A 16285-nucleotide genomic window follows, 5' to 3' on the forward strand; every position below is an offset into this window, starting at 1 on the left:
AATCGTAAGTTTGTCTTAGCCCATGTTAGTCATTTTTCCTAACAAAGGTCCTATTCTAAATTCTCAATCGTAGACCCGAATATGATACATGGTTGATCGGCCTGTTACCTCTATTCCTAGAGGACTTGCAACCACCATTGCAACCCTCAAGTATTGATTTACCTTAGATCAATCTTAAAGGTACTTTAATTTAGTAAACGGTTCCTAGCAGACTACTTCCTACCCATGTATCCCTTGACAAAGTCCATCTTTGGTAGTCCCACATGGTCCTCTCTGCTATATAGTCTTGATAGGCTCCTAATTAAATTAGTCCTCCTTGTTGATTGATGGTCCCTACGGTTTTCCCTCACGTTATAAGATCTTAAGCTAGCATCGTCTTTTTTGGTAAGTCACTGGTTGACTTATCGCTCAAAACGTTTGGTTAAGCATCTGCTTCATAGACCCATTTCTTGCCAACCACTAGTGAACTAATAATAACGGTTACTACATATCTCAAGTAGATTATCTCATCTATTACCTCCGCTTTGTTAAGGCTTTATAGATCCATTTCCTCATTTCCGTAATACTTTGGCAAATTGCCTAACTAGTCCGTTTAACCATGTTCTTGGGTGCACCAACTCATCCTATTATGCTACTCACCACACGAGTCCTATGGTGATTTCCCCTTTTCTTGCCCTAGTAGATTCTTAGTTCGCCATTCTGACGGACTTAATTTGTTGCCACAGACAAGCTATGGTCTTACACAAAGGTAACCCAATGTTTATTATCCTAGCAGACTCTCCCGAGTTTACTGACTCCGAGAGTCTTTAAACCTCCTTCAAGGTGTCACTCTGTAGAGTATGTATACCGTCATCACTGTGTCACCCAGAAGCACCAGTTGGTAACCATCATGGGGGAGAATTGTGACAGCCCTAATTTGACCTTAGTCGGAAAGTGGTTTCGGGACCACAAAATCGAGTCGTAAAAAAATATTAACCGTTAAATTTTGTGCTTATTGTATGTAAAAAGGCATGTGTGAAAGTTTCATGCTTTAATTTTATCATTTGTATATGAAATTTATTAAATAGGACTCATGTGAAATAATGTGAAAGATGATAGGTTAATCTCAAAGTGGTTTAATAATGCATGTTAGAAAAAGGATGGGTTTGCATGTCAAATATCCATTTTTGACAAGTAGTGGCCGGCCATGATGAAGTGATATATAAAAATATGTATTAATTATTAGTTAATGGCTTTATATTTTATAATATAGATGAATAAAATGAAAATAATAATAGAAAGAATGGTGAAGAAAACAAAGTCTCAACTTTGTTCTTCATAGCCGAACCTAAAGAGAGAAAAAGGGGGAGCAAACATTCGGCCATTTGAAACCTAAGGAAGCTCAAGAGCTAAGGGGATCGAAATCAGATAAAGGAAAGGAGAAAGCAATCGAGCAGCCTATCCATAACTGTTCAAATATACTCGAGGTAAGTCTTTGAGTAATGGAACTTAGCTTATGATTTGATTAAATAATGTTATATATTTATATATATATAGCATAATAAATAAATTGTGACCTAATGGTTTCTCTTGATTTACATATTGAAATAAATAGGTAGTGCATCGGCTTGTAGTTGAATGGTTATAAAAAATAATGTAGAGTAGCAAAACGGAATCGTGTTATTTGTATGAGCTATTGAGCCGAAAATGGAATAATGGATAATCATGTTGTGTTTGTGATCTAATAATGTAAATGAATTGTTAATGATTTATAATATAAATATATTTTGTGCATGACAATTGAGGATCATATCCGTTAAGTCCCAAGGCATTCGTCTTTGGTTGTTATATCCGGTTAAGTCCCAAGGCATTCGTGCTGGTTGTTATATCCGGTTAAGTCTCAAGGCATTCGTCTTTGGTTGTTATATCCGGGCTAAGTCCCGAAGGCATTTGTTCTGGTTGTTATTTCCGGGATAAGTCCCGAAGGCATTCGTGCTGGTTGTTATATCCGAGCTAAATTCCGAAGGCAATTAGGTTGGAAAAGTGCGATCTTGTCGTAATAATTTCTATTGATGTGCTTACAACCCTAAGATGATCAGGTATGCACCGTATATACATTGAAATTAAGTTAAGATTGACTATAAGCATGTAAGTATATGGGTTGAAGTGTGAAGTAACATAAGTATGTGATTTTATGATTTGCATTTATTTAGCCTTGTAATCGAATTAGATGTATTCGGCCTAATTATGAGGTTAGCTGGGTAAAAAGAGATTATCTACATGATACGAATTCGTGTTTAAGGAGAAATTTAAGATGACATGTATGAACAATAGTGGTATATTTAATCATGACTACATTTAGTCAGAAAGGTGATGAGCCTTATGAATGCTATGCTTTAGTTATAAATGATTTCATTACTTAAGACTTACTAAGCATCGAAATGCTTACTCTTTTTGCCTTAATTCCCTGCTTTATAGATTTTGTTCGTGAACTATCGGACTCGGGAGATCCAAAGTCGAAGTCGTCCACGCTATCTAAACCTTTCAGTACTATTGTAAATGAACCTTGATAATGGCATGTATAGGATTGACTTTTGATGTTAATTACGTGTCTTTTTGGTGATGTATATATGTATAGCCATGCGAAAATGGCTTGTTAAGTTATTATATGCGCTCCACATAATTAATGTGTATGTGTGGATGATAATCGATTAATGTTTTAAATGTTTTGATGTGAATTAAACTTAGGAATGAATTAATGTACTATTTAAATTGAGAAGATTGCTTTGTATATTGTATAAACGAAATTCGAATTCAAAGGTATGCTATCGGAAATTACCTGAATATTGTCAAATGAATTTTTGTGCTTGTTTGGTAATAATCCTTACCCCTCCGGCGACGGATACGGGTTAAGGGTATTACATTTTATTGGTATCAGAGCTACGGTTTAGTCGATTCTAGGACTACCGTAAAACGTTTGGGTCTAGCTATACATGCCATTATGTGTTAATACGATAGTGTGGTGTGGTGATTTCTAACAATTAAAAATGTTTTATTTTGTATAGTAATGGATCCCGATCGAGTGATAGCTGATGATATTGAGAGTGTAGCGCCTGCTCCTACACACGGGACCGCACCGATAGACTCTCAACCTATAGCGAGCAATCAAAATGACGAGGCTAGACAAGCCTTTTATAACATGATGAATGATTGGTTTAACCAATACATTCGAACTAATGCGACTACTCCACAACCCCCATTTCCAACAAATATACCCCCTGCACCCACGATACCTCTTGTAATTGATCAGATGAGGTTGAACAAGCCCACGGTTGACAGAATTCGAAAGCACGGGGCTACTGAATTTAAAGCTACAGACTGTGATGATGCTGAGCAAGCTGAATTTTGGTTGGACAATACTATTCGAGTACTTGATGAACTATCTTGCACACCCGATGAATGTCTAAAGTGTGCTATATCTTTGCTACGTGATTCCGCCTATTATTGGTGGAATACATTGGTTTCTGTTGTACCCAGAGAGCGGGTGACGTGGGAGTTCTTCCAAACTGAATTTCAAAAAATATATATTAGTCAGAGGTTCATCGATCAGAAGCGGAAAGAATTTCTTGAACTTAAACAAGGTTCCATGTCAGTTACTGAATATGAAAGGAAGTTCGTCCGACTTAGCGATATGCTCGGAATGTGTATCGTCTGAGGCTATTATGTAAACGCTTTGAAGACAGGTTAAATGAAGATATTAAAATGTTTGTTGGTATTCTTGAAATCAGAGAGTTCGTGGTACTAGTTGAGCGAGCTTGCAAAGCCGAGGAGCTTAGTAATGAAAAAAAGAAAGCTGATGTTGGAACTAGAGAGTTTCATAAAAGATCTTCGGGAAAGCCTTTTCAGCAATCATCGAAGAAATTTTGAGATGATTTTGGTCGATCTAAGAACATTACAGGTTTTTCCAAACGAGACCGTGATCGACCTCCTATGAGTACGCGAGTCACCTCAGTTGCCAGTGTTGGAAATGATCGAAGAGATAGGATCGAGTGCAGATTTTGTGGAAAATGGCATTCGAGGAGTTGTAGATTTCATGATCATTCTTGTTATAGATGCGGATCACCCGATCATTTCATCAAAGACTGCCCAAAGTTGTCAGAACAAAATGTGAATTAGAGTGGGAAACCGGGTACTACTATAGCTCGAGGTAGACCATTGAGGAATGCGAGGAATGCTAGTAGCGGTCAGAGAGGGTCTAGAGATGCTACGACAAGATCTGAGGCTCGTGCTCCTGCTAGAGCTTATGCTATACGTGCACGCGAGGATGCTTCTTCGCCTGATGTTATTACCGGTACTTTCACTCTCTTTGATACTGATGTGATTGCTTTGATTGACCCTGGTTCTACTCATTCTTATATATGTGAGACTTTTGCATCCAGTAAGACTTTACCTATTGAGTCTACTGAATTTGTTATTAGGGTGTCAAATCCCTTGGGTCAATATGTGCTTGTCGATAAGGTGTGTAAGAAATGCCCCTTAATAATTCGAGGTTCCTGTTTTCCAGCTGATTTGATGCTTTTACCGTTTGATGAATTTGATGTTATCCTCGGTATGGATTGGTTGACCGTACATGATGCAGTGGTGAATTGCAAAAGTAAGATCATTGATTTGAGATGTACAAATAAGGAGGTAATCCGAGTTGAGTCTACTGATTTGAACGAATTGTCAGCAATAATAATATCCTCGATGTCGGCTCAAAAATATGTAAGAAAGGGGTGTGAAGCGTATCTTGCGTACGTACTTGATAGTAAGGAATTAGAAAAGAAGCTTGAATTAGTGCCAGTGGTTTGTGAATATTCGGATGTTTTTCCCGAAGAATTACTGGGGTTGCCACCTGTTCGGGAAGTAGAGTTTGGCATTAAACTTGTATCTGGGACTACACCGATTTCAATAGCTCCGTATCGTATGGCACCAACCGAATTAAAGGAATTGAAAGCTCAGTTGCAAGAGTTGACGGATAGAGGTTTCGCTCGACCGAGTTTTTCACCATAGGGTGCACCAGTATTGTTTGTGAAAAAGAAAGACGGAACCATGAGAATGTGCATCGACTATCGTCAATTGAATAAAGTGACCATAAAGAATAAATATTCATTACCACGTATTGATGATTTGTTTGATCAGCTGAAAGGAGCCTCAGTGTTTACAAAGATAGATTTGAGATCGGGTTATTATCAGTTACGAGTTCGAGACTCAGATATATACCCAAAACTGCTTTCAGAACGAGATACGGTCACTACGAGTTCTTAGTAATGCCATTTGGGCTCACTAATGCCCCTCCGGTATTTGGACTTGATGAATCAAATTTTCAGACAATATTTGGACCGGTTTGTAGTTGTGTTTATAGATGACATCTTGATTTATTCACGAGATGAAACCGAACATGCCGAGCACCTGAGATTAGTGTTGCAGATTTTATGGGACAAGCTGTTATATGCTAAGTTCAGTAAGTGTGAATTCTGGTTGAAAGAAGTTAGCTTTTTGGGGCATGTAGTATCTGCATCGGGTATTAGGGTTGATCCAAGTAAAATATCAGCCATACTTGATTGGAAGCCTCCTAGAAATGTTATGAAGTTCGAGCTTTTGGGACTTGCTTACATTACTGACGGTTTGTAAAGGTTTTTCAATGATAGCTACACCAATGACGGTTACTTGAAAAGATGTTAAGTTCGAATGGTCAGAAAAGTGCCAGAAAAGTTTCGACCAACTAAGAACCTATCTGACTGAAGCTCCAGTGCTAGTGCAGCCTGAATCTGGTAAAAAGTTTGTCATTTACAGCGATGCATTCTTACTTGGGCTGGGCTGTGTGTTGATGCAAGAAGGTCGAGTTGTAGCTTACGCGTCGAGGCAATTAAAGCCACATGAGAAAAACTATCCAACCCATGATCTCGAATTAGCTGCCATCGTATTCGCTTTAAAAATCTGGCGACATTACTTGTTTGGAGAGAAGTGTCATGTGTATTCGGATCACAAAAGCCTCAAATATTTGATGACTCAAAGAGATTTGAATCTACGACAAAGACATTGGCTTGAGTTGTTGAAAGACTACGAGCTTATCATTGATTATCACCCGTGAAAGGCTAACGTAGTTGCCGATGCTTTAAGTCATAAATCACTGTTTACTTTGCGAGCGATGAATGTACATCTGTCCGTGTCATCCGATAATGTGTTAGTAGAAGAATTCGTAAAGCTCAGAAAGTCGATGAAGAATTGATTATAAAACGAACCGAATGTGTCTCAAATGTTGAATCAGAGTTTCAAATCGACGACAATGATTGCCTGAGGTTCAGAATTTGATTGTGTATTCCAAGAAAGTCGGAACTTATTTCAGTAATTTTGAGCGAGGCTCATAGTAGCCGAATGTCAGTTCACCCGGGGAGTACGAAAATGTACAATGATCTGAGACGTCAGTTTTGGTGCCTAGTATGAAACGAGAAAATTTTTATTTTGTTTCGAAATGTTTGATATGTCAACAAGTGAAAGCAGAACACCAAGTGCCTTCGGGGTTACTTCAGCCAATCTTGATACCTGAATGGAAATGGGATCGAATTATGATGGATTTTGTATCTGGGTTGCCATTATCGCCAAGTAAGAAAGATGCGATTTGGGTCGTTGTTGATAGATTGACAAAGTCGACTCATTTTATTCCTGTACGTACAGATTATTCACTGGACAAACTAGCTGAATTGTACATTTCTCAGATTGTAAGGTTACATGGGGTACCTATTTCTATTGTGTCGGATAGAGATCTGAGATTCACATCACGATTTAGGAAGAAATTGCAAGAAGCTTTGGGTACCAAGTTGCATTTTAGCACTGCTTTTCATCCCCAGACTGATGGTCAATCCGAGCGGATAATTCTGATACTCGAGGATATGTTGAGATGTTGCATCCTTGAGTTTAGTGGTTCATGGGAACGATATTTACCTTTGGTTGAATTCGCATACAACAATAGTTTTCAATCAAGCATTAAGATGGCACCTTACGAGGCTTTGTACGGTCGTAAATGCCGTACACCGTTGTTTTGGACTGAGCTTAGTGAAAGTAAAATCTTCGGGGTTGATTTGATTATAGATGCTGAGCAGAAAGTAAAAGTAATTCGTGGAAGTTTGAAAACAGCTTCAGATCGTCAAAAATAGTATGCGGATTTAAAACGAAGAGACATTGAATATCAGGTTGGAGACAAAGTGTTTCTTAAAGTTACACCTTGGAAAAAGGTGTTCAGATTTGGCCGTAAGGGCAAATTGAGTCCGAGGTTCATCGGGCCATATGAAATATCCGAACGAATTGGACCAGTCGCATACAGATTGATTTTGCCCCCTGAACTTGAAAAGATTCATAATGTTTTTCATGTCTCGATGCTTCGACGTTATAGATCTGATCCATCGCACATAATTAATCCATCAGAGGTTGAAATACAATCTGATTTGAGTTATGAAGAAGAACCGATTCGTATCCTAGCTAGCGAGGTGAAAGAGTTGCGAAATAAACTGGTTTCGTTAGTAAAGGTGTTATGGCTCAAGCACGGGATTGAAGATTTCCCTAACAAAACTATGAAAGAACGATACCCAAATCTATTTACTGGTAAGATTTTCGGGGACGAAAATTTCTTAAGTGGGGGAGAATTGTGACAACCCTAATTTGACCTTAGTCAGAAAATGGTTTCGGGACCACAAAACCGAGTCGTAAAAAAATATTAACCGTTAAATTTTGTGCTTATTGTATGTAAAAAGGCATGTGTGAAAGTTTCATGCTTTAATTTTATCACTTGTATGTGAAATTTATTAAATAGGACTCATGTGAAATAAATGTGAAAGATGATAGGTTAATCTCAAAGTGGTTTAATAATGCATGTTAGAAAAAGGATGGGTTTGCATGTCAAATATCCATTTTTGACAAGTAGTGGCCGGCCATGATGAAGTGATATATAAAAATATGTATTAATTATTAGTTAATGGCTTTATATTTTATAATATAGATGAATAAAATGAAAATAATAATAGAAAGAATGGTGAAGAAAACAAAGTCTCAGCTTTGTTCTTCTTAGCTGAACCAAAAGAGAGAAAAAGGGGGAGCAAACATTCGGCCATTTGAAACCTAAGGAAGCTCAAGAGCTAAGGGGATCGAAATCAGATAAAGGAAAGGAGAAAGCAATCGAGTAACCTATCCGTAACTGTTCAAATATACTCGAGGTAAGTCTTTGAGTAATGGAACTTAGCTTATGATTTGATTAAATAATGTTATATATTTATATATATAGCATAATAAATAAATTGTGACCTAATGGTTTCTCTTGATTTACATATTGAAATAAATAGGTAGTGCATCGGCTTGTAGTCGAATGGTTATAGAAAATCATGTAGAGTAGCGAAACGGAATCATGTTATTTGTATGAGCTATTAAGTTTAAAATGGAATGATGGATAATCATGTTGTGTTTGTGATCTAATAATGTAAATGAATTGTTAATGATTTATAATATAAATATATTTTGTGCATGACAATTGAGCATTATATCCGGTTAAGTCCCAAGGCATTCGTGCTTGGTTGTTATATCCGGTTAAGTCCCGAAGGCATTCGTCTTGGTTGTTATATCCGGCTAAACTCAAGGCAATTGGGTTGGAAATGTGCGATCTTGTCGTAATAATTTCTATTGATGTGCTTACAACCCTAAGATGATCGGTATGCAATCAGATATACATTGAAATTAAGTTCGATTGACTATGAGCATGTAAGTATATGGGTTGAAGTGTGAAGTAACGTAAGTATGTGATTTTGCGTATTTGCATTTATTTAGCCTTGTAATCGAATTAGATGTATTCGGCCTAATTATGAGGTTAGCTGGGTAAAAAGAGATTATCTACATGATACGAATTCATGTTTAAGGAGAAATTTAAGATGACATGTATGAACAATAGTGGTATATTTAATCATGACTACATTTAGTCAGAAAGGTGATGAGCTTTATGAATGCTATGCTTTAGTTATAAATGATTTCATTACTTAAGACTTACTAAGCATTGAAATGCTTACTCTTTTTGCCTTAATTCCTGCTTTATAGATTTTGTTCGTGAACTATCGCACTCTGGAGATCCAAAGTCAAGTCGTCCCACGCTATCTAAACCTTTCGGTACTCTTGTAAATGAACATTGATAATGGCATGTATAGGATTGACTTTTGATGTTAATTACGTATCTTTTTGGTGATGTATATATGTATAGCCATGCGAAAATGGCTTGTTAAGTTATTATATACGCTCCACATAATTAATGTGTATATGTGTATGATAATCGATTAATGTTTTAAATGTTTTGATGTGAATTAAACTTAGGAATGAATTAATGTACTATTTAAATTGAGAAGATTGCTTTGCCTATTGTATAAACGAAATTCAAATTCAAAGGTATGCTATCGGAAATTACCTGAATATTGTCAAATGAATTTTTGTGCTTGTTTGGTAATATTCCTTACCCCTCCGGCGATGGATACGGGTTAGGGGTGTTACAGTGTCGTTCTAGTGACCAAATAACTAACCACTCCATGATGCCAACTAATTTCTTTGGAATTCCTATTTTAATTTGCCCATTCCTCTAATACTCCAATTATTCCTAACTTCAACTACCCCGTTGAGGTAAATTTCCTCCATACTCCGCGTATATTACTCAAGCATATCATACAACTCATCATTATACATATAATATGCTAGTTAACTAATCATCAATTAACGACCATAAAACAGTAAGCAGACAAACTAGCAAGAGCTCACATTATTGTGCACACACAACATACTCTTTCATTAAGTACATACACACTATGAACTTAGGCAAACTCAATACATACCCAACATGGTTCATGCAAGTAGCATAACATCATATATCACCCAAAGGCAAGGTACAAAAACTCATCTTAAATTCTTTTTCCTTGTTAGCTTAGCTTGTCCCAACGCTAGAGTCTCCTTCATCCTGGTGGCTAAGCATGACAACCATATATTGGTTAATCGAAGGCATTTAAACCTTCAAACCTAAAACCTACCTTACAAAAACTTATTAGGAATTCCTTATTTTCTCCTTCCTTGAATCCTTGAATACAGAAGGTTAAGAAAGCTTATCAATTACTCGATTTCTCTACTCCCAGACTCCAATTATCACAAATTTTGCTCCATGCAGAGCTCCCCTGGGTCTCCTCTTCTTCATAACAATCGAAGAAGACAACACAATTAAGAAAAAAATTGCAGACAGAATTGAAGAAGATCTTTTTTTCTAGAATGTCCACTTTCACCTATATATAACTCTTATATACGGTCTCCCAATATCTTCTAGCCAATCATCGACAATCATTATATCTCCCACTATGGAACCAATCGATTCCATCCTAACCAAACCAGAATTGAAGTTTAACCAAACCAGAATTGAAGTTTAACTATTTACTCGACAGTCACAAAATTTTCTCAAAATTCCTAATAGGGTTCGCCAACTTACTATGCATTCAATTAAGTTCCAAAATTCCTTTAAATTTGAGTCCTTTACGAAATCCAAGTGTGACATCAAGACATCTGAAGTCAGTAGCTAACCTTGGCTCTAAGGGTTGTAAATCTCAAGATGTGGACCCTATGTCTCGAGACAACAATCTTGCATCGATAAGTGTTGAGACTTAACTCTCGATTGATCAAATTTATCCCTGAAACATCAAATTTAGGCTCATTTGAGCTTGAGTTTCATTTGTAATGAACCATGATTGCCTAAAATGATTATTTTCTTGTTTATTATTTTTATTTTACATGTTTTGAATGTATAAATGATCGTTTGAATCTTTTGGCAAAGAATGTGGCATTCCATATCTTATCATCTTTCTAGATTGGGTGTAAGGTGTTACAAAAATGACAAACCTAAGATGGTGGTTTTGAGACTGCTATTGTTGTTGTTACATAAAAGCAAGAATTGTTTGAAGTTGTGACTAAAGTTTTTTGCATTTTATTATGTTTGCTTCTCGTTCAACTTCGAATTTGTTTTTCATCTCTTTATGTGATCTTTAAATTTATCAACTTCATATATGGCTTGTGAAGAAGTATATCATTTGTAGGTACTTCCAAAGTAGTAGGTTGGCGTCATACCTGACTTGACATGACAAACTTGTCTAGGTCTTTCCTGTTCAACTACTTTGAGAAGAACTTGATTTTCAGTTTCTTTTATAGAATGAATTCCCCTCCAATGTAGTAGATTGGACATCAAGAATTCTTCTTTCAACTATCTCCTACATAATATAAAAAAGTTATAGTTAACTTAATTTAATCATAAGTATTAATATATAGTAATAAAAATATAAGTACCACAATTTTTTGATCAAGCAACTTATAAAACTTGGTTGCTTCTCCATTCAACTCTAGATTGAATTGACCTTTAGAGATATCATTTGATGGTGGGGATTCTTCAGAACAAGTTCAGAAAAATGATCGTGCATGTTAAAGGCATCCTGTACCATGCTTTACACAACATCTTGCCTTCTAGACTCAACTACCTGATAATTGAAACAACTAGATTGAAGAATCTTAGAAGAAGATCTATTGTAACCTAGGAGAAAACCATCATATTTTAAGTGTTCATAGACAACTTCTCGACCAAACCAATCAATATTGGCACACCTTACACATGGGCAACGTATCAAATATCTTTACTTCCATTTTCAAAAGCAAAATTGAAAAGCCTTTGGACTCCATCTTCATACTCTTAATCTAGAGAACTATATCCAACTTTTATCCATTTCTTCCTTTAAAAAGTCTACTTGAACAAACAATAAAATATTTTTAGTATTTAGAAAGTCTACATTAACCAAATGCATTGTTCAATGATTTTAATAGCTATCATTTAAGTCCTAAAATTTCAAATTTGAAAAATAGAACTATATTATTAACTAAATTTGTGGATAATATAAAGACTAATAATAGAATTTAGCCTTTTTCTATATTTTAACTTGACATATATTAGAATTTTATTAGTTATAAATATTTAATTTAAATTTCTAACTAGATGATTAAAACTATTTTAACATATCAAAGTTTTTTTTTGCCTAAAGAGAAAAAAGCTATCAAAGATATAAAAGGAAAATGTTGAAATTGATATTGACATTTTAATATCTTAAAGAACATTGTTGCTTAGGTATTTGGGTTTTTTCCCAAAAATATTAGTTAAAATTAAAAGCATTTATGAATAAAAATATTTAATTTTTTAAAATATCATGTTTATTTGAGCAAAACAAATAATGTTTTTTTTGTATATTAGTTTTTTTATCATGATAGAATTAAAATAAATATTAGTATATAATATTAGGACTCTAATAATAGTTCAACATTTTTTTTATTTCGGCTTAAAATTATTACTTTCTAAACAATCTAATCATCAAAAGCATAGTTAAGAAAAGAAAGAATCTAATCATCAAAAGCATAGTTAAGAAAAGAAAGTTGTAGATGAAACAACTAAACATCAAGATGAAAATCTTGAGTTATAATTAAGCTTAAGATAGGCATTGAATTTGATTATTATGTTCTTCTTTGTTTTCTTCATTTATAAGCCAACGGTTGAGACGTTGAGAAGCCTTTTCAACTTGTTCATCCCAATTTATTCTCCAAACTATGAACCCAAGAATGACGATTTGAAATGCCACCCCACTAAGCAATCCAATCCATAGTCCCTATTAAAACATCAATAAAATCCTTTACAATTTTAAAATAAATAAATAAATAAATAATCATCCTTTTCCTTTTTCTTTTCAAAACATATAAAATTTTCAATAATCTGAATCCTCTGTTAAAGATACTAAAATTGTTTCCTAAAATTCAACTTTCAAATCTTAAAATTAATATTTATTTTTAAATTTGATAAATCTATGATTTTAATCACAAAATTAGTTTTGACGTAAAATAATGTTGCCGAAGTAAAATACTCCTTGTTTTAACTTTAAAAATTAAAAAATAATAAATTTATATAAAACAATATTTATTATTCTTACCGTAACTTGAAGATTCAACACATAACCTAATACAACTCCAATGGGTAATCCTACAATATAATAACATCCCAAGTTGACTATTGCTACCATACTTTGGAATCCAGCCCCAATTGCTACACCTGAAACATTAATTTTAGACTTTACTTATTAAACTTTCTTCTTTAAAAAAATATTTGAATTATAAAAAGATTATATGAAATTGTGATATCATGACATTTACATCTATTTCTAATAATTTAATGTCATTTTAGTATTTTCATCCTAAATTTTAATAGATCATATTAAATTTATTTTTTTTCAAGATGACAATACTAAAATAATATTAAATTATTAAATAAGTACTATTTTCAAAATATCCTAATCTTATAGGATCCTTTATACTTGAATATATCAATATATATAAACATAGGCAAACTACTCATTGCTTTTACTCCGCAAAAATTATACCTCATGGTTTTGGAAAACAACACGAAAATGACAGCTCAATTTAATTTGAATTGCTGGTGTGTTAATATTTATAGATACACGGTTATTGCGAATTGTTGCACCACATGTTGCATTTTCTATTGTAATGTGGTGAGACAACAAGTTTTATTCAATAGTGTTGGTAATTGTTTAAATGAGTTTATAAAATAAATAAAGCATCAAAATAATGTGATGAATATATGAAAAAGAAATTAAGAAAGATTTTAAGATATTAAGAAAGCTTTTTTATATGGAGAGATAATTAAAGCGAAGATTATTTTGGTTAAAGATAAAGCAAAAATATTATCCTATTTCAAAGAAACGGAAGTAATCAACTATATATATTAACTTATAAATAGAAACTTTCATTCTTTAATAAATATCTCAAGGAGAGTGAGAATGTTATTATTAAGAGTTTCGAAATATTTTGTTAATGCAAAAGGATTTATTGTACTATGGAAAAGTGTTATGACAATTTTATTAGGTGAAATTATTGTAGGGAGAGATTTTATAATAAAAGTATAGTTGTGAAATTCTGATAGTAAAGAGTTTTGGTTGGACTTAAAACATTCTTATGTTTTAGTAGTGGATTCATCAATGAGTAAGACCGACAATCATAGATTTAATACTGAATTACACAAACAAATTTTATAAATATTGATATAAAATAAATAAATTTCAGCATAAACACAGAAAAAAAAGTCAAGTCTCGAGAGAAAAACCCGAAAAAAGAAAATATAAATAGAAGTAAAAATATATATAAATATATATATATATAGAATGGGATAAGTTTTAGTTCTTACCAGTTAATATTGCTTGAAAGCTATTGAACAAGACTGAGAGGGCAAGAAGATCTGAGAGAGATGATATGACTTGTGCAACTTGTTCATCGCTTGTAAACAAGTAGGAAATTTGATGCCAACACCCTAAACACAATATAAAGAATACCATTCCAATGCATATTGATTCACTCATTATTGTTTTTATTGCAAATTTCAATGCTTTTGCATTTCCTCTTCCTAATTCGTTGGCAACCCGAACTCTGCAAAAACACACAATTTATATGATAAACGAGGTTAAAGGGAAGAAATATTATGGATTAACAGTATATAGAGAAAAGAAAGAAATTACATTGCTGCACCAAATAAGCCTAGGCAGATCATAAATTCCCATGCATTGAAATTGAGGCTGCAGAGAAATTTGATTACTTAGAATAATATTGGAGCGAAAAAAAAAACGAAAATGAAAGAATTAAATTACCAGATGGAGAATGCACCAATGGCAATGGTTGCATTTTTCATATATCCAGCAAGCAACACAAGAATGGCAGTGTACCACAACTCTAAGCTGTTAATTCCAAACCAATCATTTTCTGATATCATGTCAAGTATATCCTAGAAGCAGTAACAATGTGAGAAAGCATCATAATACGTTACCAAATCATGAGGCCAGAGGCCATGGACAGTTTTATTATAGGCCATAAATCAAACAAGGCAGCCTTGGAGAATCCTTTCCATGTATTGGGGCACCAACCTCCAAAGATGAACACAAACTCCCCTACAACCATAATCCAACAACATATATTCAAGGAACCCATTGCCCCAGCAACACCCCAGTTTAGCTTGTAAACCATGACCCATGACAATAACAAGTGAAGAGCAAATGAAAAAGCACTTAGCCATCCAACAATAAAGTTTTTGAGCTGAGCTTGCAGGTACATTTGCATGGTTAGTTGAAACACCATCTGGTAAAGCATTGGGATAAACCACAGAGATATACTCCCAGCTGCTTCCGCAATCTCCTCTTCCTGCCCGAGTAGTTTGAAGATGGGTGAAGCGAAAACCAATAGTGGGACTGATACCGTCGCCATAAGGCCATCCACAATCCAGGATCGTTGCAGGTATATCCCCATCATATGGTATTGCTCTGCTCCAAATGCTTGCCCGCATAGTGTTTCAGTCGCACTCGACATCCCTATCTTTCAAATTACATGAAACTAATTAGGGAGCATTCGATCAAATACATTAATAAAAATAAAAATAAAAACAGAATGATAAGTTAACTAATTAGAGCTATAGATAATTACTAACCAGAATACCATTGATAAACCTTACGAAAATGCTTTGAATGAGTGCAAAAGTGGCAAGCTCGGCTCTCCCAATGTGACCGAGAAACGATTGTGTGACAATAATCATTCCAAAGCTAGTGACTCTAGCCAACATTGAAGGGAAAGCAATCCTCCATATTTTCTTTGTTTCAACCCAAACTCTTTTCTTCAGATCATTTTTCTCTTCTTCTTCGTCGCGTTCTGCAATAAACCTCAGCTCCAAATTCTCATCCATGACTAGTTAGTTTTGAAGAGATAAGTAATTGTTAAGGCCAACTGGACTTGGTTTAAAAATAATGGGGACTTGAAATGGTTTTATCAGCCAACTTAAAACTTTTTCTGTACCTACCACCAAAACTAGCTTTTGATTACAAAAAGGAATATTATGCCCGCAGTCTCGTTCAACTCCATCTCCAAGTTGAAAATGTAGAAAGGAAAGGGAGTAGTTGACTGGTGGCTTGTTTAAACATGGGACCCACAGATCGAGGAAAAAGTGTTACAGACATTCAATTTCCTTTGATATGTTCTAAGTGTTTCCTTGGAGACCATGGGCCATGCAATCTTGTATATGATACTATAATTTAATGTGTTACATTTTTAGCTAACAATCATACCTACCAAACTGCACAACATTTAAGATAGTTTAAATTAAAGGTTTGCATTATTAGTGTACAAG

The 16285-nt window shown here is 34.5% G+C and overlaps 1 protein-coding gene across 5 annotated transcripts in view; it reads right to left on the reverse strand.

Annotated features, from left to right (window-relative positions):
• LOC108472742 (protein DETOXIFICATION 24-like) overlaps positions 1-16043 on the reverse strand; it is a 45918-nt gene extending 29875 nt beyond the window's left edge. For 2 of the 5 annotated variants that reach the window (XR_008274573.1, XR_008274572.1), the window contains exons 1-6: positions 15593-16043; positions 14939-15480; positions 14763-14849; positions 14634-14690; positions 14306-14544; positions 11146-11285 (exon numbers count right to left, since the gene is read on the reverse strand). Coding sequence is in view for 2 of the 5 variants with exons in the window: in XM_017774296.2 (XP_017629785.1) it covers positions 12543-12719; positions 13038-13156; positions 14306-14544; positions 14634-14690; positions 14763-14849; positions 14939-15480; positions 15593-15844 (1473 nt within the window). In the remaining 3 variants the exon portion in view is untranslated. Of the gene's footprint in view, positions 1-10364; positions 10713-11145; positions 11286-12439; positions 12720-13037; positions 13157-14305; positions 14545-14633; positions 14691-14762; positions 14850-14938; positions 15481-15592 lie in introns of those variants that run through there. The other 3 variants (XR_008274574.1, XM_017774296.2, XM_053022036.1) reach the window with 3 other exon arrangements.
• Positions 16044-16285: the final 242 nt, after the last annotated feature.

The sequence above is a fragment of the Gossypium arboreum genome, chromosome 11, assembly GCF_025698485.1.
Source record: "Gossypium arboreum isolate Shixiya-1 chromosome 11, ASM2569848v2, whole genome shotgun sequence".
In the NCBI taxonomy this organism is placed as follows: Eukaryota; Viridiplantae; Streptophyta; class Magnoliopsida; order Malvales; family Malvaceae; genus Gossypium; species Gossypium arboreum.